At 38.0% G+C, this 23,663-nt stretch overlaps 1 protein-coding gene across 1 annotated transcript in view; it reads right to left on the minus strand.

The window, feature by feature from the left end:
- Positions 1 to 1,029: 1,029 nt before the first annotated feature.
- Positions 1,030 to 23,663, minus strand: part of XIRP2 (xin actin-binding repeat containing 2) — a 44,446-nt gene continuing 21,812 nt past the window's right edge. Inside the window, exons 3-10 of the mRNA XM_010569514.1 lie at positions 20,157 to 20,314; positions 17,225 to 17,350; positions 10,852 to 10,959; positions 10,455 to 10,527; positions 9,645 to 9,778; positions 3,041 to 3,174; positions 1,653 to 2,059; positions 1,030 to 1,496 (exon numbers count right to left, since the gene is read on the minus strand). Coding sequence (XP_010567816.1) covers positions 1,030 to 1,496; positions 1,653 to 2,059; positions 3,041 to 3,174; positions 9,645 to 9,778; positions 10,455 to 10,527; positions 10,852 to 10,959; positions 17,225 to 17,350; positions 20,157 to 20,314 — 1,607 coding nt within the window. The remainder of the gene's footprint in view (positions 1,497 to 1,652; positions 2,060 to 3,040; positions 3,175 to 9,644; positions 9,779 to 10,454; positions 10,528 to 10,851; positions 10,960 to 17,224; positions 17,351 to 20,156; positions 20,315 to 23,663) is intronic.

Here is a 23,663-nt window from a genome sequence, read left to right on the forward strand (position 1 = left end):
TCACACAACAAATGTACATAATATGTCATGGAGCAACAGCTCAGTTACCATAATAATAATAATAATAATGATAATACATAAGAAAAAACCTATGGGAATATTTTTTCTTGTTTTGTGTACACCAGGTGTTTCACATCTGGATTTGTTACAAATGCTAAACTGTAAAAGTAGATTATTATGTTTCTGCAGGACAGTTATGTAGTAAAATATTTCTTGCAATGTTCAGGAACATAGAGAAGCTGTTTTAATTACAGACTGAAAAAATTCTATTTCATGCATCTTCATTGCCTTAAATATAAACTAAGTAAATAAAGTCTGAGTAAATGACAGTATATAATACAAATTTTCATATCTAATCTCTGGATATTAAATTCTTCAAGAAGGACTAAAATAACTGGACTGAAGAAATACCTATTTATGACATACTTTATAATGAGTGACAGATGTAGCTGGTCATTTAGCTGTTTTATTCATTTTCATCATAGAATCTATTTCTTTTAATTTGTTCTTCTACAGTGAGCTGTTTGAACTTGACTTTCTTGCCTTGGAATGATGGAACAGCTTTATATCTTGAGCTCACTAAATCTAAGCTTGTGTTTATGTCATTCTTTGACACTTTGATTATTTCACTTCCTTGACAGGCATTAATACCATTCAGTTCTGTATCATAATTCCCATGTTCTTTTGAATATGGGCTGCTGGAATTTTTAGTTATATCTACAGAGTCTATTAGACCACAGTTTAAAACCAGGTTGTCTTTTTTTAAGCAAAGATGTTTTCAGAGTGTCAGATAAAGTAGTATTTAAGTTTTTTGTCATATTTTGATTCTTCTCTAATGCATACCAACTCAGTATCAACAGGGAACGTTGTATTAGTTGACTCCTTTAAAACTAATGTGCTATTAGTACAAGACTTCTGACAAGTGGCATCTTTATTAAATTGAGCAAGACTATTAGAGGTAACAGCATCTTCATCTTTTGAGTTCTGTTCATCCAGTGAAACAGTTACACAAATATCATGAGAGCTATTCTAGTGATACTGTATCTCAAATATTTCTTCATTTCCAGACCGATTTTCCAGCTTTGCAAAGGCATGCTGCGATACAGTGCAAATTGCATGACTTAAGGCTGTCATTGGGTTAGATGTAGCTGAGAGAGTTGTTTCCTGCCTACAAATGTTTAGATGTGAAAAAGTGGCATTATTGTTATTGTTATTGTTATTCAAGCAGAATTCTTTGTGATTCTTTTGTACTGTTACATCATCAATGTTAGTAACCTGTACAACTTCTGAATCATCGGTTTCATTAATTTTTTTCTCTTGCTCTTTCCCAGCACTATGCGCAATTACATTATCGCCTTCATTAGTATCCTTTCCACTTTCCTCCCTTTTCTGTGATCCTCCTGTTTTATTCAGCTTATCTTGCACGTTCCCAGCTTCCTCATCTTTTCCCTTATTTCCTTCTTCATTTTTCTTTGCTTTACAGGTATTTGTAGCTTCTTTTTCAGACAGAGAGCTAAAGGATGAGTGTTGATTTTGTTGTATATTTGCAGTGTTATTTTTATTTTGCTCTGTCTCAGCATTTTTTTTCTGAGGATCCTTTTTATTGCCCAGAGATTTATTTGTATGTAAACTAGAACCTTCTTGAGCAAAACCTTCTGGGGGCCACTTTGGCTTATTTACTTTAGCCACTTCTTCAATAGAAAATGTTTTCTTAGGTGTTGTATTGTCTGTTGAAGGAGGCCATGTCATCTTTAATTTACCTCTTTCTGTGGATTTTTTCAGATTATTATCCAAAATATCAGGATGAGTACCTTCAGTACCTGAGTACAAGTCTTGATCAGTTTCTGTAATTGGTTTAGGATCAACAGGTAAACTATTAATGGGATTTGTTTCTTCAGCATGAATATTACCAACTGAGCTACATTGATCTTTCAATTTCCATAATTCTTTATGCTGCTTGTGTCCAAAACCTTCATCATAATTTCCTTTTGATTTGAAAAGTTGTTTAAAATGGGGTTTACAATATATTTTTCCATGGAGAGATGCATAATTTCCCAAGCTGCCGAATGGAAGAAAATTTGTTTTATACTTTTACATATCATAAACCTACTGTGAATTTTACACTTGACTTGATATGTCAAGTACCCTTACATGACAGTATATATAAAGAAAGGAAGAGCAAAAAGAGAGCAAATTCAATGTATTGGCCAATTCTGACCCCCTCCCCCCCCCAAAGTATCTAAAACCTTTAATTGCAAATTCCCATACAATTTCAAAGTAAAAATGAAGGAGAAGAGTCATGCTTTGCAATTTAAGAAAGAACATAAACTTATTCAGTTGTTGGACAGCATAGGCTTCAGACAGGAATGTTCTACAGCACTTCAGGCTTGTTGGGACCTTTTTCTTCATCATAGTAAAGACCCAATCCTCTGTTTTTCTACAAAATAGGTGGAGAAAATACAGTGCCAGTTTTCTTTGGCCTTTTTGCGAATTATAGAAATTTGCATTTATATTTGGATTCTGCTCCTAAATGAAGTAAAGGAGATGTGTGTAACTAACCTCAAAGGTGTTAAAATCAGAACTGTTAGCCTTTGCAGTCTGATAGAGCAATAAATACTTCATTTCATATAAAGGTTGCAAGAGTAGTTTGCTAATGCAGAGAACCATCATCATTCATTTTATGGATGAGGAAAAGTGAGAGAAAATTTGATCTGCATTCAGATGTCTTAAATTCCACCAAAGTTTCTGTATCTACTGCTTGTGGTTCATGAGCTCTACTGAAGGTCTGGAACAGTGAGTAGGAAGTAATATGCAGGAGAATTTGGAAGGTAGTGTGATGAAGCAGTTCTTTAGAGAATTTAAAGGACTTGTTCCATGTCATGGTAGAGATGTCAGTAGCGGAGAAGAAATGGGAGAGCCAGGTTACCTCCCTGTCAACCAAACATCCTACAGGCTGAATAGCCCAGTTGAAAATAATTTCACCAGCTGTATTTATATTCAGTTGCAGAGTTCTATGAGTGAACATGCAGTTACTTCTTACCTTAATTGACTGCCGCAGTGGTGACATCGGAAACACGATTTATGAAAATTCTGCTGGTCGGCAACCAGGCATTCCATTGGGTAAACCCTCTGTTGACAGAGTCTGCACGTTTCATTTTCCTGAATCTGCAGTTTCTAGAACCACATATTAAAAAGTTACAAGTTAGTTTAAGCCACATATTATGATTTATTTTTAACAGTCCATATGTTTTGTTAAAACTGTAATTTTCTTTATTCATTAACTGGTATCTCAGCTGTCAATTTTAGGGCTTCATTTTTGTTCAACTAACAGTAATGCTTTGAAAGTGAAAAACTACTCACCTTTCCCTTTTCAGAAATCCATATATTTGAAAGGACTACTCACTTCACTGCACCAGGTACAATATTTCCCATTTATTTGTAATAACTATTTATTTTGTGAAATGAGATAGGATAGTAAAAGGTTTACTGGTATAAGTGGAATTGAGTATAATGTATGTATAATCTTTGAGTCTACGATGTGATTTAGAGATCAGTAAACAAGGGCAGATGTTTGAAATTCTGATGAGGAAGTTTTGCTTAATCATGCCAGAAGCACATCAGGGAGTTCCACTTTTGTGGTAACCTGCAGACTGTACACTCATATGGTCCAGATATGCTATGGACGTAATTATTTGTGATTTTTACAATTTTCATTTTCAGACCTGATACTTTCTTCAGTTAATTTTTAAGACTGAGTTAGCTACAATTATATTAGTGAACTATATCAAATCCTTTCTTTTATGAAGTATAATTAATTATAAAGTAAACTAGTTCCCTGCAAAGTACAAAGCATGGATAGAAGGTTTATTTCGTACCAGTAAGGGGCAGAAGGAAATAATGGACAATCTGTTGGGCTTGGAAAAATGCATGCTGCTCTTCTGTCTTGATTTCTGAGTTGCTATGAAAACCGTACCAGCAGACAAAGACAAATAGGGTGCACCAAATAATTGCTTGTATAATATCTCCTTTGACAATAGGAATGCCCCTTGACATCAGCCGAAAATTTGGCCCCTTTCAGCATTCTGTCTGTTTCTGATTTGCCTGCTGGTATTGACTTTATAGCAATTCACAAATCAAGACAGAAGGTGATGTAGATTTTATAACTACAGCTTTAGTTGCCACATATCTCTAGTGCCCATAATGACAGCTGTGAAGAATGCTGAAAATTAAATATCTTCAAAATAATGTAGAACTTGCACAAAGAATAAACTACCAGTAAAAACAAACAAGCAAAAAAATCCCCCGAAGAATTGTTGGTCATGAATAGGAAGCATCAGATGTAGCCTCAGCTTAGTCCCCAGACAGGCGGACAAAGAGAGGGGCTGGGCAGGTGTGGAGTGCAGTGTTGCGGCCATGCCTCCCGCCTCGCTAGGCACGGACTGCTTGTGGTTGGCGGTGTGAGCCAAACATAAGGAATCAGCGTAATATTCTTAGGTACGCAAGTATTCTGAATGCAAAGAGGGAGGAGAGGAAAGGCATGAGCTTTGTGATACAGAAAGGGATAAGGTAATTGGGAGGGGAAAAAAAGGTGACGTCTCCTGGAAAACTGTCTCGCTGGATGCTTATACTTCATTTAGTGGGGTAGTCAATAGTGTGCCTCAGAAGGCAACAGTCAAGAGAGGAGAAAAACAAAGAGAAAGAGGGAATTTAAGGGAAGTTATCCCGAAGTAACTTCCAGGACTGAATAGTGGAGCCAGTATTCATCTTCATGAAAATTAATGATGTATTGGGTGTCAGTGGCAAAGTTCTGGCAGCTGGGGGGCTGCAGAGGCAGCCTCTGTGAGGAGAGGCCGGGGCTGCCCTGTGCTGGACGCAGCCGGTTCCAGCTGGCTCCAGCGGACCCACGCAGGGCACAGCTGAGCCCCTCAGCCATGCTGGTGGTGCCTCCGGGAAAAGGTGTTCAGGAAGGGGCAAAATGGTGCATGTGCAGTGAGGACTGAGGGGAAAGAGTGTGAGAACAACCCCGTGAACACCAAGGTCAGAGAAGATGGAGGGGAGGAGGCACCACAGCAAAGATTCCCCTGCAGCCTGTTGAGGAGATGAGCAGAGCAGGTATTTCCCTGCAGCCTGTGGAGAAGACCACGCTGGAGCAGATATCCACACTGCAGCCCGTGGAGGACACCACACTGGAGCAGGTGGGTATTCCCAGAAGGAACTACAGCCTGTGGAGGGCCCACGCTGGAGCAGGGGAAAAGTGCGAGGAGGAAGGAGCAGCAGAGAGGAACTGGTATGGACTGACCCCAGCCCCCCCGTTTACCATTCCCCATCCCCTCTGTGCTGCTGGGGGCAGGGGGAGGAGGTAGAAGAATCAGGAGTGAAGGGGTAAAGTTGAGCCTGGGAAAAAGGGGGCAGGAGGGGAGGTGTTTTAGTGTTTGTTTCTCGCCATCTAAATTTATTTTAATTGCTAATAAATTAAATTAATTTTACCCAAGTCAAGTCTATTTTGCCTGTGAAGGTAATTGGTAAGTGATCTCCCTGTCTTTATTTTGTCCCACGAGCTTTTTCGTCCTATTTTCTCTCCCTGCCTTGTTGAGGAGGGCGAATGAGAGAGTGGCTGGTTGGGGGTCTGGCAGGTCAACCCACCACACATGAACGGTCCTACAAAATCAGTGAGGGAAAGACTGGCTTACTGTTTGAAATCATAAATATTTACCAGACAGAAGAGATCCAAAATGAAATCCAGAGGCTTGACCATATAGAGAATTCAGTATTCTACTGGTACTGGTAACATGCTTACGTATACCAAGACCGTCTAGGATGTTTTTTCTTCACAGCAGCTCATATGGTGCTACGTTTTGGATTTGTGGCTAAAGTGTTGATAACACACCAATGTTTTAGCTATTGCTGAGCAGCACAGTGTCAAGGCCTTTTCTCCCTCCCACTGTGACCCCGCATCCCGCCCCAAGCGAGTAGGCTGGGGATGTGCAAGAAGTCGAGAGAGGACACAACCAAGACAGCTGATCCCAGCTGACCAGAGGGATATTACATACCATGTGACATCACACTCATCAGTAAAAGCTGAGGGAAAGGAGGAGGAAGAGGGGACGTTCAGAGCTATGGCATCTGTCTTCCTAAGTAACAGTTGTGCATGTTGAGGCCTTGCTTTCCAGGGAGTGGTTAAACATCTGCCTGCTGATGGGCAGTAGTGAATCAATTCTTTACTTTGCTTTGCTTGTGCCCCAGCTTTGCTTCACCTGTTAAACTGTCTCTACCTCCGCCCACAGGTTTTCTTGCTTTTTGCTCTTCTGATTCTTCCTCCCATCCCACTGTGGGGGAGTGAGTGAGCAAGCGAGCGACTGGGTGTGGACTTAGATGGCAGCCAACCCACCACATTAAGTATTTTGTTGGACTACCACCAGACTGTGCCTCATTTTACAGGCTCACAAGACACTCATGTTTAATTTTGCTTCTAGCATGAACAGAGGTAGCACCCTTCTCAGTGCACAGAGTTGGGAAACCAAAAGCAGAGCTTTCTGTTTAGGAGTTATGCAGGTACAGGAGCGTTCAGCTTTGTTCTGCCATTTTCATTGCCATTCAAGCATCAGCATTCTGTTCACGTATTTCAAATGGCTAAAGCTATGGTAACATCTGGTTTTCCTACAGGATCCCATCCATATTCAGTGCCCAAAATAGATGCACAAAAGGAGAACATTGATGTCCATCATGCAATAGCATATGTAATATTTTCTAAGTTTCAAATGCATAACTTTGCAATCTAAATACTAATTTAATATATTTTTTTAAGTAACACATACACCATGAGAAAGAAGGCATGTTTTATTTTCAATGTTTACTTCATATTCATATATAAATATTCATATATATTCACATACTTCATATATTTAAAAAGTTTACTTCAATATGAAACAAATAACAGGCTTAGCTTTTTGAGGGACACTGAGTGGCTCTACTCCTTAGTGATGTGAAACCTGGACGCTGACATCAGGTAAATGGGTTTGCTGCCTTAATTCAGACTAGGGCTGTATCAACTGTTAAAATCACCCAGCAGGAAATAGCAGAAAAAAATTTAAAATTGCATGTTAATTTGTAAACTGTCTTAGTAATTTTACTCAAACAGGAAACCCTTCAAAATGTAGTTCACTTTGTCTTAAGTCACATCTTGTGCTTTAATAAACTAAAAACAGATGAGCACAAAACATGACCATTATCTTATCTCTAGAGCTATTTTATACAGGCAACATTTTACCTCAGTTAAGAGGATGTTGCATTCATTTTAAGCATGAGAAGTCAGGTGTATTCTGTGCACATTTTCTAGCATGTTAATATTTCTCAAATACAGCAGTAATGCTATTTTAATTTTAATATCTATTTTTAGTATCTTTTTATTTTGCTCTATATAATTCTTCAGGATAGCTCTTGTAGCGTTAATGCTCATAATGGTGGAAGAGATAGTAGCTAGAGGCTTTCACAACTGTTCCTGTGTCTTCAGCTTCTCGGCCTTCTGGTCTTCATGGACATCTATTTAAATTGCTACGTAGTATTTTTGTACTACTTGCGTATCATTGCCATCAAATTTGGAATCGGAAAGTGTGCTTTGCTGTGGTGTTACAGGGGCTGCTGCATCTTGTGCAGGACCTTGATCTTGCTGGTTTGAGTTTTGTGACGATGTTTCAGCTGGACTTAGTTCCCCTGACTCTTCTGTGTGCCAAGGCTGTGTTTCAACTGTTTTGCCTTGTGCACAGCACTGCTTGTGTTTTCCTCCATTGAGATTCCATGTACCACTTTAATTTCCACCAGGTCGTTGCTGGTCACAGGTTTCAAATGCAGCTGCTATTCTGCCATGCCTCTTTTCAGCATGTTCTCTATGGACAGCTTCATTCTCCAGTCTTTGACCAAAGTTGTCTCTGGTAAGAGACAATGGCTGAGGTTCAAAATTTATGCTTCTCTTCACGCTTCCTTTAAGCTCTTTCAGCTCAGACCTCAGCTGCAACAAGTTAAGGACATCCACTGAGTTGAGCTGCCCAAGTTTATCCAGGTTCTGTGCTTCCAGCATGTGCCTCAGAGTCTTTACAGCACCACTAGAACCTTCTCGGATGTGAGTTTCATCTGATATTTGTTCCTCATTGTGATAATTTTTATTCATAGAGTCTAGTGGCTGCATGTCAAACATCCACGTGACTGCACAAATAGCTCCTCTAACTAATGCAAGAGCCTTGTCCATAGTTCCTGCGGAGATCGGAGCACGTGCACGCAGTGCATCAAGAGGCTGGGTCTGAAACATCCAGGCTATGTATTTAACATTTCCAGCTGCAGTGGTTTCCTGGTCTGCAATGCTTCTAGCTTTGTCTGGGTCTGGAGGGTCATCTTTAATTGGAATGAAAGGCTGGTTCTCAAAGACCCATCTTGTAGAGAGGACCTCTCCTCTCCAGATTTCATGCCACTCTAAGCATTGTTTTTCTGGTCTTGTGAGCATCTGAATAATGAAGGCAAAGCCATATCTAGCCTGCTGCACATCTGACATCATGCTCCATGTTTCAGATTCACCAGATAAAATATTAGAAGTTTCATTCAGATAATGTTTCTCTAAGCATTTTCTTAATTGTGAGTGGAAACGTGTGCATAAACATCTTGGTTCACATAAATTGCTTTGCTTTGAGTACAGATCTGGGGAGACAGTGGGCTGTGTTGGAGAGCTGGACAATTCAGTGGACTGGGAAGTTGCTGTCAAGGAAAACTTTTCTGTGCTTCCATATTCATGGGATCTGGAGCAAATCATTGCAGATGTAGCAGTTCCTTCCTGTTTTTCCCTTGGTGTAGAAGTTTCCTGTAGTCTGCTTTCTGAAGTAGTAGCAGTAGAAGATGAACTAACTGTTGAAGGCAATGTAATTTCCTGGTATGTATTTTCCATCTTCAGGGAAAAAAAGGGTTTGTTTTGTCTTTTTTTAAAGTAGGGTAACATAAAACAATTTTTCTATTCTTCACAAAAGCTATTTCTGCAAGGATCCAAGCAATAGGATTATAATAAGATCTGGAAAGACACAATCCATCAGCTATTGCTCAAAAGGCATAAAACCAATCTTTTGAACTAAGAGCTGTGCTATTTGCACCATAGAATATATGTGAAAAGAAATGCAGAATTCATACAAAATGCAAAATGATGATTGAGCAGTCTTGGAGGTTTTGCTGCAACAAATGCAGACTTTGCATTATAAGCATAATGTGAAGTTATGCAGTAGCTTATGCTCATTTTCATTTCTTCTGAAAGTGACATTTTCTATGCTTCTGAGAATCTGTGGTGACAGAAATTATACATATTTACAGATTCAAAACGGAAAAAGGAGACTATTCAGCAGAAGAGGACAGGTCTGCAAAAATTTTTATAAAGGTCTACTTTTAATTGTGTTTGTCACTTACTGTAAGTACTTGTTGAGCCTTCTAACGTACTTCATATTATGTTATGTGCACTTAATTCCTAAAGTCCATATATTCCCACCACTTTCGTAGGTTACATTTTTAATCACAGTTAGTCAAAATAGAAATTCAGACTGCATAATGGACCAATGTCTTAACTTCATCACTTCTAATTTGCATAAAGAAAGATCCTTCATATTAAAAACACAGACCTTTACTTCTTTTGCAGGTATTGCAGTCTCTCTGTCAGTGTGAACAGCCTTTTCCTGAGCTGTCCTTTCAATCTGCTGTTTTAAAATCTGTGTTACAGTCTTTGGGAGCTCTTCGTTCTGAGCTGCATTGATTACTGCAATGGGAAGAAGAATAACAAAGATAATTTTTCTTCCACCCAGCATTTTATGAAATTTGCTTTATCAGTGAATTATAAAATATTATTACATTAGAAAAATTGTAGTTAGCCTTGCAGAAGTTTAGAGACTCACTTGATCGTGAACAGAAATCCATGGAGAGAATGACAGAATAGTTGTTGAGGGACACATTATCACCTACTGTTTTGCCGTACCTGAGTGGTGTGGCAGGGCTAAAGGTTGACTGGGGTCTGTGGGAGAATATAATGCGTGAATTCTACTACCAGTACTAAACTGCAGCAGCATCAGTGTTTTAGCACTGTGGTCATATTCTGCAAGGCTATTCAGTTCAGCTATAAATTAAACCTTTCTCATCTACAATTTTGTATATAGATGGGCTAGTGTTTGCCTATGTTTTCAGACAATTCTTCAGGTCCCCAGTTCTTTCAAGCAACTGAGTGCATATTTTAAACCACCTCCTTTTGCAAAAGCCATCTCTCCATACTGAATTCTAAACTTGTTTTTTAAGTCCCATTGAATTCAATGAACGTGCTTTGCTGAGAATTCGGAGTGATGTGCATTTTCATGTTCATATGCTAAGAGTGGTACATTTGTGCGAGTAAAGACATCTGCCATTGCTCCTTTGTGAGCCTTTATTCTCATGCTACTTCTTACCTGTTTCATCAGTGTGCTGAGTGAACGTAGAAGGCATTTTTATCTCATGAGTAACTTGCTCGTGATGAGAAACCTGTGCACAAAACCTTCACTTTACTACAGGATTTAGTGCAATATGTTAAGAATTTCCCATACTTCTGCAAGTGTATTTAAAATGTTACATCAAAGAAAAATATGAATGGAAACTTAATTACCATGTTAAAACAATAATAAATTAAAAACATTTAATAAAACACCTTTAAAAAAATTGTTATGCACTGCCTAATGAGGGAGGCTATCAGCAGAACATCCAAATCTTGGTGTACCAAGTGGTAAAGGAGGAAGAAGCAAAGCAGATAGATATGTATCAGCATCAGTATAATTGTCCAATGACATGATTATTAGTTGATACAGTTACCTCTTGTGTTTGAGAGGTTTCTGTCTGACTTTCTTTGGAGGTCATTTTATTGCACTCAGCTTCCCTGATGCTGCTTGATACCGCGTGCTGACTGCCACTTGATGTTTCCTAAAGGCAAATAAAAATAATTGCACATTGACAGCTAATAGTAAATTGGATTTTTCTTTTTTTTTTTTCCCTCTGAAGGGCTTTCACAAATAAATTCTAATGTAAGTGGTGTAACTAGAACAGTCATTTTACAGCAGAGTACTGTTATTATTATGATTGATATTTGTTGCCATAAAAATTGGAACAGGGTTTTTTATAACACAGAAGATGTCAAGTCATTTCTGTTACTGCAGCCAGACTTTGACCAGCAGATATGGAAAGCTGCATGAATAGGTACAATGTATAATTAGACTGGAAGGGGACGAAGGTGACTAGGAAGACTGGTTCTGGCTTTACGTGCTATGCCATCAACTTGTTACCTATCAGTGGGCATGAGGCTAATGCAACTTTGTGAAAGGAAGTATAATAATATGTCTACATAAGAGATGCTGACTTCCTGCATATGCTTTATACAGCTTTTCCAATGCAAAAATCATGCTGAATTGCAGTTGTGAAAAATATGACCTATGGGCTAATCAGAAGATCCTATAAAATATACAGGCTAGCATTGTGTCTCCAAGTCTGACAACTGCAGTGTAATAAACAGAGCACGTTGTTGAGAGTTTAAAGCACTGTACAAGATACTTGTGTAAACTAATTTCTGAGGTTATCTATGTTTAGTTTGACTCCAGATTCTGGTGGTGATTTGTTCTCTTATTTAAAGCCTGTCACAGAACCCATGTTACCTCACATTACCTCTGTCCATGGAGTACTTTGAGATTTAGTGATTAGAAGAAATAAATCCTAAGGTTTGATATTATTATGATAGAAGTACTGTGCTTCCTCTGTCTTGCACACTAGTATGCTCACAGAGACATCTAACAAATAATTTCACTCATGTCAAATTAAATTTTCGTCTTCCTTTGTGAGAAGGAAGCTTGCCTATTAGTTTCTACTGATAATAAGCTTTAAAATGGAAGGATCTTCTGGTCCCTCCAGCAAGAGCTTCCCAAGTGTTCAATGTAATGTAAATGGAGGCAGCACTGTGTTTCTGAGATTGCTACTATACATATAGTGCAACAGAGAGCTGTAAGCTTCCTGCATCTCAAATCCTGGCACCTCCTTGAAATCCAGCTAGTTATGGGGCAAGAAATTAGCTCTCTCCCTTAGTCATCCCATGACAAAGCATATATTTATGGGATTTATTCCACCTTCAAACTAAGGATGCGTACATTGCTTGCATCTCCACTAACATTTCTGCTGAATGGGGAGCATCGACTGCCTGGCCCATAATTTCTACCATATAGCAGGCAGCAAGGGCTCAGGTTCTATGGCAGAGAAACAATAAGCATCCCCTTGGTGGGCTTTAGGAATTCTCTTCCACCTCTGTGCTGCCATATCATCTGTTTCAACTATAAGATGAATTAAAATCGTAAGAACAAAAGGTAGAATAAATTTTCTGGTTACTGGCCCAGTAACAATTTAGTGTGTTGCCAGTATCAAAATTAATCCTATCTACTGCAAAGTTTGAACTGTCAAAGTGAGGTGAGGCTTGAGGAGAGCAAGTCAGAGCATGGTTTACTGTTGCACGTTCTGTACATGTAACAGCTGTGAGGGAGCCGGACATGAGGTGACGTAGAGCTAACCCCATACCAAGTTGAAAAGAGGCAGTTCAAACAAAATGAAGTGCAAATTTTTTCCATCTATTCTCTGTTTAATGACTGTGTAGGTATATGTATAATATGCCTTTTCATTTTATAAGGATATGCTTTTCAATATATTTATGCATATATATGCTTTTTTCATTTAAGATATGCTTTTCTGTTCTAATGTGCATGTTTTAGATATGTAAGTCAAGCTCTCATTACTGGAAAAGCTCATTCATGAGACACAAAATATGTTCATGATAGTCATTATGTGTCCTTTGAATGGTGTGGGGCATTAAAAAGGAATATAATTAGGCTTAATGTAGTCATGAAGCAAATCTAATCTGAATGTCACTACTGCTTTATTGCTGTAACTTTGGTACTGCTTATGAAGTAGTTGCCATATTGCAAAAGATTATAATTGTTTAATGCGACAGCTATGGCTGTCTAAAATGCAGCTTAAATGTTATGGGCCAGATTTTGACAATATAATTACATGGCCTTGCTCTGGGCGTGCAGGGAGGAAGAGAGACTTGGAGGTTCTCATTATTTTGTGTGTCTGTCAAGATGCCTAATGGAAATTCCAGTGACAGAGGGTAAAATGATGCTTGTTTATTATTCCAAACAAATGGACAGCAGGAAGACCTGTGGTTTCTGTAATAACTCTGTAATAACCAACTGTTGCATATAGAATAGGATATCCTGTAGGTAGGTTTAATTTAGTCTACCCCATTAGAGTTTGTGGCATGTTTTGTAGACCCGATAGGTTTTGGAGAATATTCTGCAGAATTATTTGATGGTCTGCATGGGATAAAGTTGCTCTTATCTTATTAAGCAAGGTAAGTCATGCCTCTAATGCGGGACTGCAGCTGAAGATCATGATCTAGATTTACTACTAGTGAAGAGTTATACTTGTGGGAACTTGATGCCTTTATTTGTTTCTGTGGAATACACAATTCCTGCCGTACTGTACGTTATTAAATCAAGCAAGGTTATTTGATCAACCAGTTCCCACATTGTGGTGTCAGGAAGAAACAGCTCCCCTCCAGCTGTGCAGGGCAGGAGGACAGACAGAGAACTCAAAGTCATTTTTGGCGGCAGGAGTGCAAAGACAACTATTATGGTTGCTTTTCCCATGGCCCAAGAATCACCCTTCAATTACTTTTTGTTTATTCTATTCTATTCTATTCTATTCTATTCTATCATGAGTGAACTTCAGAAAACACTGTCAGCTGGATGATTGTTGGCATGCTGCTATCTCACAAACGGTTTCTTACTGTCATTTTATTTCAGATTTTCATCACCTTCCATTCTCTTCCATTTGTTTCAAGTCACCCTTTATGGAGTCTGCTGGCCTTCCCATGCATATCTGTATGGTAGTTAATACAGAGGGTATAGTGTCCTGTTGTGTCTCTGGATAATAAGTCATTTTAATCTAAAACAATACTATTTAAAAAATAAAGATGTAGATCTGAGAGTAAGTCTGTATATGTTTTGTTAGAGGAGTGCATTTTTATGTAGGTATTCAGATTCTGTTACTGAAGAACTGTAATTGCTACATGCATTTTATATGTTAGTGGCCCATACATCAATTTTAGTGCCTCTGCGCTGCAATAATTTAGATAAAATTCTTGTTGCAAAATGTGCCAAGATTTGAATTTTCAGTAACTGGTTCTGTGTATTTTAGACCAAGTTTTGCTTTTTTGTGTTGACATTTTTGCAGTTTCCTTCTGTTCTGACAACAGACAAAACATACTTTCCCTTTCAAAAATAAAATTGCTTTGAGGCTCAGAATATATATGCTATGTTATATGCATACGTACATTATGTATACCATTCTATATATGTATATATTGTTCAAGGGGATCAAATGGGCCAAAAGCTTGTCCAAGCACAAGAAAACCTTTTACTCGCTCACACTTGAAGAATATTGCTTTTAGTTGAATGGTACATTATGGTCATCATATAAGCTCTGCAGGAAGTTGGCTAATATAATATCATTATGTATTGGCAGGTTTAGAACTTACTGTTCTAAATGATCAGTACGTAGAAAATTGCAGTTCCCTCTAGGCAGCAGTGGAAGTAGATTGTGAACCTGAAGTTTCAGTTACGAAATTAGTAACAATAGAATGACTGATGATGTACTTGGTGTGGATCTTAATTTCTTCTTCCAAGCTATGCTTTTTTACCTATTTATGTTCTTATCATGGTATCATCTGTGCATCAGCACTGTGAGAGTCTTCCAGAAATTTCTTCTAAGAACTTCACTTATCTGCACTTCATCTCTATTATTTGTCAGCCTTGCTTAGTTGTATGTATATACTTAGGGTGTTTTGGGCAGTATATGGAAGGTTTTCATAAAAAGATAAGTTTTTCATCATTCACTAACATTGTCCCATTATTCAATCTTATTCTCTGTGATCGCTAGAAAATTGGTAATTGCGACACTAGCAATCATAGAAAATTTGTCTGGAATGACCCTCAATGAAGGAGGTGGAGCTATACCTGTGTGATTCCTGACACACAATACTATATGGTTGAGTGAATATCGGATACTTTCACTATATTCCACTCATCCTTCCTATGCAGGAGGTTCAGCTCACTCGCCAGAAATGGCTTGTTTCTGACACTGGGTAGTGAGACTTTGTCTGAGCAGCTAGCTAGCTGAGCTGGTGTAGCAAACCACTCCAGGCCGGCATTTGCAGAATGATAACACCGAAGCTCATGACCTCTTCTCAGTTTGGTGGCTGACGATAGAAGGTGCTCATGATGCCAGTGGTCAAATTAAAGACCAGGTCTCTAAACAAACTCTGTTTGAGTTTGTGAGCACGTGGCAATTCTGTGATCAGTTTTCATTGCTGCTCACCATTCTGGACAAGAGTTTAGTGCACCCTATGGGTAATATGGCACCTTTCACAAGGAACCACTCTCCCTTACTATGAAGAAAGCTATGAGTGATGGCTGCTGCCTGAGAAAAACAGAAAGATAAATAGTTATTATTTGCATATTTGATGTCAGTATTTTGAATGAAAAGCCATGCACTCCTTATGCAAAAATTGAATATGTAGTAAAGTGTTCAGCTATTTAGATTACTGTTTAAAAACCAAATTGCTTCTTTATTTTAGCTTGGATTAATAGTTTGCATTTATCCAGATCTGGATATCTGTCTTCAAACTACATGATTTCTCTGGTTTGCCCCAGGATTGATTCAGTGACCTTGAATAATATTTCAACTACCTAAGCGTATAATCCCATTTTCCATGAGAGTGCAGTTATGTTAGATAGAAATGGGATTTTATGGTCTTGCAGTAAGTTATTTAACCTAAATTTAAAGATTGTTCCATATAGTCTGAGTGATTCTATTTCTTGTGAACGTGACTTATTTCTGCTGATGATTTGAGAGAGCCTCCTCAACTAGCCACAGAGGGGAAACACATGGACAAGTATGCTTAGAGGTCGCATCTTTGTTGAAGAAATGGAACCATCATGGTGGCTTTGTGGAGAACCAGACATCACTGTTAGGACAGGGAAAATGCATCTTCACATCACAGAAATAAAATTATTTGGTTCTGAGTAAGAGAAAGTCACATAATTTCTGTACACAGTTCTGCATTTCTTCATCCAGATAAATGGCAGCTAAGTTGGACCACATCATCAGAAAAGTACGTGCATAACACTTCCTATTACCAAGGATTATGCTCCGCTATGATTACGTCCAACTCTGGGATTTTTCTGCTTAGTTAGAAATGCTTAAATACATCTGCAGCAAACTGTGTCTTCTCCCCTACAAACTGGAGTTTTGCTTGTTGTCTGTGCAAATTGTTGATATTGGTATTGATGTGTAAGAAATGAGAGATGACTGGTAGATATGATGACACTTATTTAACATGAAAATGAACATGAAAATGAACCTATGGCAGAATGTTGATGTGTCCTGTTCTACAAAGTTGGAGAGCAATATTGCTTAAAAATCTCTCCAAGAAGTGCAGGATGGTAAAGCAATTTACTGTGCCATTACTGGTTTTCAGAGTGCACAGGACAGATTGTGCAATGTGTTTTATTATAGAGGATTTCGCATAGTCCAAAATCATTATCTCCTACAACAATTTTTCATGGTATATGCTAATGAAGTAATAAAATGTAAAGACCTTTTATCTAAAATAACACTTAGCTTCTGCTTTGTTCTACTTTTATGTAGCATCTGGGTTCTTCTGTGCAATTTTTGATCTGTTTAGGGGAGTTTATTAGATTTAATTCAATGGAAGCAGGAAACTACTTTTGAAAGAGAACGGCTTAACATCATGTCAAGTGCAATAAATGCAAAATATCACCATGATACCTGATAATGAATTACAGTCTTGTAGACAAGGTTCTGTATAAAATACTGCTAGTAATCTGTAGTAGTAATCTGCTTTACTCACCTATTTGCTATAAGTCTACTATTGCCTATATTGAGTGTTCATCTGCATAAAAAGGTATATGATTCCTGTATTATATCTCAAAATTCTAGAAGTATGAACATGAGGGAAATGTTGTCTTAGTCATAATGAAAAGTCTTCAGTACAGCAAACAGTCATATTTTTTCCTCAAGCTATCTAGTGGGGCATACCTCATTTGTTAGTATTAAAAATGTTAGTTACCTGTATAGATTTGTGCTGGTACTGAGCAAAGGTCTTTTGTGAAGAGGTCATCCGCACTTTCTCAAATTGTTTCCTCACTGCTGCCAGGCCACCAGGCACAGTACAGAACTTGGTTTTCTCTGAAGTCTAGAGTGATAAAATAAGGCCAGTTGTTTTCCATTTGCACTAAGAACGTACTCCCACAAGTTGATTTTTTTAAAAGTAGTTAATAACAGTATGCTATAATGGTTATAAATTTCAAATGGAAAATCTGGAAACACTTGGTTATGTCTGTAGCCTCTTATAGGCAACTTCCACTGACATCATCTGTAAATCCTACTTATTTTGACAGTACACATGAATTAATATTAGTGTACAGAATAGATACAGTAATAAGACAGTTATTTTTCAGGTGTTGTCACCAAAATACAAAACATATACATACTGTTAAAATTAACTGTTTAATCTCATTGGCCCATTTTAGGACTTTTGCTTGTCAACCAAAAATTAGGACCTGCAAATTATGAAGTTCTTTGGGAATTTTGCAGTCTAGAATTTATTTAACACTAGCTGCTAAATGCTCCTTTGTGAAATAGATCCTGCTGGTGTAGCTGCATATTCATCTCTGCCTTAACTAGTGTCTGAGGGCTCAGTAGTTTCCTCTGTAGTTTCAGGGATCAGCCATGTATTTTCAGCCACGTAATACTCTGTCTTTGCAGGAATGACTCGGACAATTATAAATACTGTTTCTGGCAAGTTCATGGACCACTGCACAGGAGCCATACATTGTGATTTGGAGACCTAAAGGCCAATGTGTATTTGAAAAATGTGCATGTTTGGCCTGAATCTTTAGCACCAAAAGGAGTAGGTCCCATCTACTTGATTGTCAGTAGCAATTGCCTTCCAGAACAATCCTTCTCTGCTCTTCCTCTTCTACTTGTCTGAGTTTTGTTGCATTCAGAGTTGCCACCTGGTCCTCTCTGTATTTTTTCAATAGGTATTGTTAAAAAACATACAGAGAGCTTCAAGCAGTCCTTTGTGAGATGATCTTTCTTCACTAACAACAGTGCCAAAGGTCACAAGAGTGCCCTTACACCTTCAGGCTCCCTGTTCTAGTTCTGTTCCTTATGTGTTACCTCTTAGATGGTACTAGAGCAAAGCTTTCAGCAATTGAGCTGTTTAATCAGTATGCACAAAATAAACCACCTAATAATTAGAAATAGCCTTGTAATGAAAGTTACTAGGTAAACTTACATTTAGTGCTTACACCTGATGAGTAAGCAAGCAGATCATAAAAAACAGATTTTTTTTTTTTTTTATCCCTGTGATGAAGGTGTCACGATTCTATATGTACATGGATGTGTGAATGTGAAAAGTAATCATTTTAGTGTATGAACATTTCAGGCACGCCGTGCCAGCCATTTGGAGATATTTAGAGGGGGTAGATGCTGTTATGGGTCCTTTAAGGAAACGTATTAATTCTTTTTAAAGGAAATGGATATACAATTCCTTTTTCAGGCAACCATCCATTTCAGCAAGAAATTGTGAGGAGTTCCAAAGTGTAAATGAAGTACTCAACACAATTAGGTTGGGTTAGGCTTCACGCAGTTCTTTATGAGGCAGAGCAATAACTTCAGCAAAGTTTCCAATTGCAGGAGTAGGGAATTGGAACCTTCTCAGCCGAGTGAACTGCGGGAATCTGCTCCAAATACACACAGGCAATTAGGAAATAAGGAAGTCAGCAGGCAGGAATTTGGTGGCTGGAAAACACCTGGACTCTGGTGAGTATGGCTGGTGGCTGTTTTCACTACGTGGGTTCTGGGCTATCCAAGCACCTAGAAGGTCCCTTCAGCTGCTGCAGATCACTTCTCCCAAGACCAAAGTGCACTTAAGACTGGGAATCCTACAGCTCTTCTTGCATATACGGACAAAGATGCTGGTTGGTGAGAGCTGAATTATAGTCCTTCTTTTGCCAGATACACTCTCTGATTTACAGAAATTACTGTGGCCTAGTTTACAGCAAGAAAAAGGTGTTCTTCTCATGTGCTGAAAGTTTAGCATAAACAAAGACCATTGTCATTCTAACATTGTAGCAAGCCATCATAATGCCTCCATTTCCTGATACAAGGGGGTTGAATTACAACTTCTAGGTAGGATTTGAAGATATGATAAAAATACACTTTTTACTCCTTAGTATTTCTGCAGAACTGGGGCAGATTTTCCTGGCTGAGATCTGAAGACCCGATTTTCAGGTATTCCTGACTGATAATTAAATGTGTGGTGATGTGGTCTTGCTCTATTTTAATAGATGATAAATTCTGTTAGCCAAATGCGCTACTTGGTATTAATATTAAACTTTGCTGTAAAATACCTAATCCCTATTGATAGACATGTAGAGACATGAGTAAGTAAATATTTTGTGAATATTTTTTCATATAATGCCCATTTTTTAATAATTTCATTATAAACCAATACTTTTTCATACACCTTGTCTCATAGAGCTGCTCTTTTAAAATGCAGCAATTTCAAATTCTTTAGTTTGAACAGCAAGAGGTCTAAACTTAATGTGCTTTTGAATATGATTTTATTATTTGGTAATATTTTTAGTAATGCAGAAACTGCTGGGTTTTGTCATTATGAGCTGAAAGAATAACTGTGTTGCTAATCTGTCTCAAGCCTGTGGTCCTAATAAATGCGGTGCATGCAACAGTGGAATAAAAAGAACAGTCCTTCCAATCAATTAAAGGGAATTGTCCAAATGACCAAAGGTATATAGCATTAAAATTCTCACTCAGTAGAGACAGAGACTGATGCATCAATATGTTTGCTAAGTTGATTTGGTAATTTAGGTTTCAGATTTTGATCCCCATAGTGGTCCATCAGTCAGCTTAAGTAAATAAATAAATAAATAAGAGCACAGAGCTAAGAGGATAAGGAACCATTGATATCTTACACGAGCAAAGGAGTTGCTGCTGTCTCTCTCGGACACAGCAGCCTTGTACATAGCCATTCTTTCTTTCAAAGAGACAGTCTCCTGGAAATCCAGCGGTGTGTTATCAGCCCTGGGAGTGTTCTCTTTAGGTAGTCCTCTTACAGGTTTGCGAGAACCCACTGTAAGTACAAACAGACATCATTTTCTAAGAAGGAAACGGGTACCTTCTTTCCAAATCTTGAAAGAAAAGCAGTAGAAAGGAGCAGTATTATAAACTTTTTAGCAACTGTATCTTATTTTCAATTTAGAACTTACTGAGTACAGAAAAATTTAATTCAATGAAGTTTTTGAAACTGGTGGAAATTCCTTGGGGAAATAACAAAAAGCTTTTTAAAAAAACCACCCAAACATACAATTTTAACAGCAAGCATAGTATATTTTTCTTGATAGTGTTACATTTGCATTATTTTACACTGTAAAAAGTAATTTTAAGTACTACAAATAACCTATTATAATTAGATATGTTCTAATTAACTTTATACATTATAGTATTCATTTGCTTAACAGAGTATGTTCCGCATTGATTGTAGATTTCATTTGTTTACTGATATTGCATTAGAGTATGTTTTAGTTGGTTTAGTACTACTAAAACCTTATTGAAAATTATCTAAATTACTAACAACATTTTAAACTTATTCCAAGGTGTGAAGGTTATAGACTTATCTATAAGCATCTGCAATTCAGCCACAGTGAATCTGGAGACAACAGTCCAGAGTACTCCTGAAAGAGCAGCACTGAGTTACTAGCACTAGGAATTCTTTTTGCTGCTGCTTTCTACATTCATGTGACTGTATTAGAAGAATTCCATGTACCCAGAAAAATGCCTTACATTTAGCAGAAAGCTATTCTTCCTTCTTGTTTCAGACAAAGGGGAAAAAAGTATGTTCTGAGCATCTCTCTTGTCTGCAATCAGAGGCAGAAGAGATTTCATATAATCCCACAGGCTGGAAATTCCTCTTGTCCTGCCAAGGTTTTTCTACAGTGCATGGAAAATTGGGTTGAATGACATTGGATTTCTGTAACCAGTACACCCCCTTCCTTTTTGGGAGGAGAGGGAATTTTAAGACTTCAATAAGATATATTTTTAGTAAAGCCACCAGAATCTAATTTTTTAATCCTTGTGCTTGTGCTGCACATATCAGAGCACCCTGATTTTCCCTAAATCCATCTGTATTTCTCCTTGTCCTTGCATAACAGGACAGAATAAATTTGTTGCAACCTGCATTGCTTTTTTTTTAAACAATTGTATTTTCTGAAAGTACAGAAACAGACTAGCTGAACAAAATTATCTCAAAAAACCCCACCAAAACCTACTTTGTCCCCCCAACCCAAGCATGATATATCTTGGCATTTCTCAAAGTTGTGGAAATTGCTGACTTAAAAAAGGGGAGAAGGAGGCAGGAAGAAACAGTGTAGATACATCTTCCTGTTTTATGTATTTAATTCAAGCCAGTAGGTACCCAAACTAAAACCTTAAAATCCATTTCCAAAAAAGAAAGGAAAGTCAAAAAAGAAGCTTCATATGTGTGCTTACTGCCAGCCATTGGAAATTTACTTGTATTCTTATATATTCTGGCACTGCTGACAGCTTGTCTTCCTCATTCTGAGTGTGCTTTGTCACTTTTTCGCAGCACAGGGCTGGGCTGGTTTTTTTTAAATAACATATTTATGTTTACTGTCTACAGTTCATTTATGCTTTTTCATCTTGCTCATGATTTGAAGACTTATTAAATTAAGCAAATCAACTCGCTTGCCATAATTTTGCTAAGAAATGAGTAACTTCTCTTAGTACAGTGTTGGCTGTCTCATAATGTGCGTATAAAACACCAAGGACATACTAGAGTGCACTTGCCTTTTCTACTAATCAGTGCAAACCAACACCATTTATGGAATTAGATTTCCTTTAGAAAGAAAAGAAAATCTTCAAAATCCTCTCCTAGGCATTTTTTTGTTGTTGTTGATTTTTAAGACAAAATTCCCAGTGTCCTGAAATGCACCACCCCATGAAGACCAGCTCCACTGAATCCCTTCCTGGAGCAAGTAGAGGGGCACAACTGATTTTGGTTTATCGCCATGCATATAGGGTGGAACTTGGTGGCTGGTTTTAGGGCCTGAGGCCTGTATAGCATTTGTGAGAGTCAACTCCTTGTTCTGGAAGCCTAACTGTAACACATACTGTTATAGATAGTGAGGGGAGACCTTATCACTCTCTACAGCTACCTGAAAGGAGGTTGTAGTGAGGTGGGTACTGGTCTATTCTATCAAGTAACTAGTCACAGGATGAGAGGAAATGGCCTCAAGTTGCACCAGGGGAGGTTTAGATTGGATATTAGAAAAAAAATTCTTTACTGAAAGGGTTGTCAGGTGTTGGAACAGGCTGCTCAGGGAAGTGGTTGAGTCACAGTCCCTGGAGGTGTTAAGAAAACATGCAGATGTGGCACTTCAGGACATGGCATAGTGGGCACAGTGGTGTTGGGTTGACGGATGGACTTGATGATCTTAAGGTCTTTTCCAACCTAAATGATTCTATGATTCTATATCCATTACAAAAACACGTGCCAGGTCAATCACATTTATTCTTACCTAAGTTGGTTCACTTTCGATTATTATATTGTTTTACTAAGGCAGTGGCTGAGAACAGAACAGATACAAATAAAAAATTTCCCCATTTTCTTTTGAAGTACCCGCTCTTTCCCTTTTAACACTATGAAATGCAGCAACAAAAGAGACTTTCCGAAAAGGTATCTGTTCACCTCCACAGAACAGAGTGCCAGGGAAGGGGTATCCCACCAAACAGGGAAGAATTCCGAGGGACATCTGGCCTTTCTGCCTGTTCACTGTAAAACTGTTTGTCTGGCATAGGTGTTCAAGGTCCAGATATAGCAAGCAAATATAACAACTCTGATCTTCAGTAAAAATCAGACATAGATGCGGGCATGCGTAGAAGAATGGTCTCAGTGTAAACATACTCAGTTTCTTAGTATTTTTACCTGACCCTACTCATAACTTACATGAGGATAATTTTCTTTTTTATTACGCTTATCCCATGCAGTACATTTGCATATTGCATACAATCGTGATAGGCAAAAGAATTGCTACAGCTCAAGAAAGAATAATAGCAGCAGTAAGAATCAGTGAAAGTCATCTGGAAGGAAAAAAAAAGGTTTTCAGAGAAAGCAGAAATCAGAAGAGAGAGAAAATTGCTGTTTTTCAAGTAAGAAGTCTGTTCATTAAACCAAATCTAACCAAAACAAGGGAAAGGTTGAAATTATGTTTTGGCAACACAGAGGGATAGTCCACCATAGCCAAACAGTGTCAGTTTGCTTTTAAAGGCAGATTGAATTATGTAACAGACTACTACCAGCATGATATTTATAAGCCATTGCTTTAATTCTCAAGTGTGTTTAGGAGTTTAAAAACTTTATTGGTATTGTTCTGATTCAACAAGGAATTCGTGGATTCTACCTA

Source organism: Haliaeetus leucocephalus, unplaced genomic scaffold, assembly GCF_000737465.1.
Source record: "Haliaeetus leucocephalus isolate CR32 unplaced genomic scaffold, Haliaeetus_leucocephalus-4.0 Scaffold1, whole genome shotgun sequence".
In the NCBI taxonomy this organism is placed as follows: domain Eukaryota; kingdom Metazoa; phylum Chordata; class Aves; order Accipitriformes; family Accipitridae; genus Haliaeetus; species Haliaeetus leucocephalus.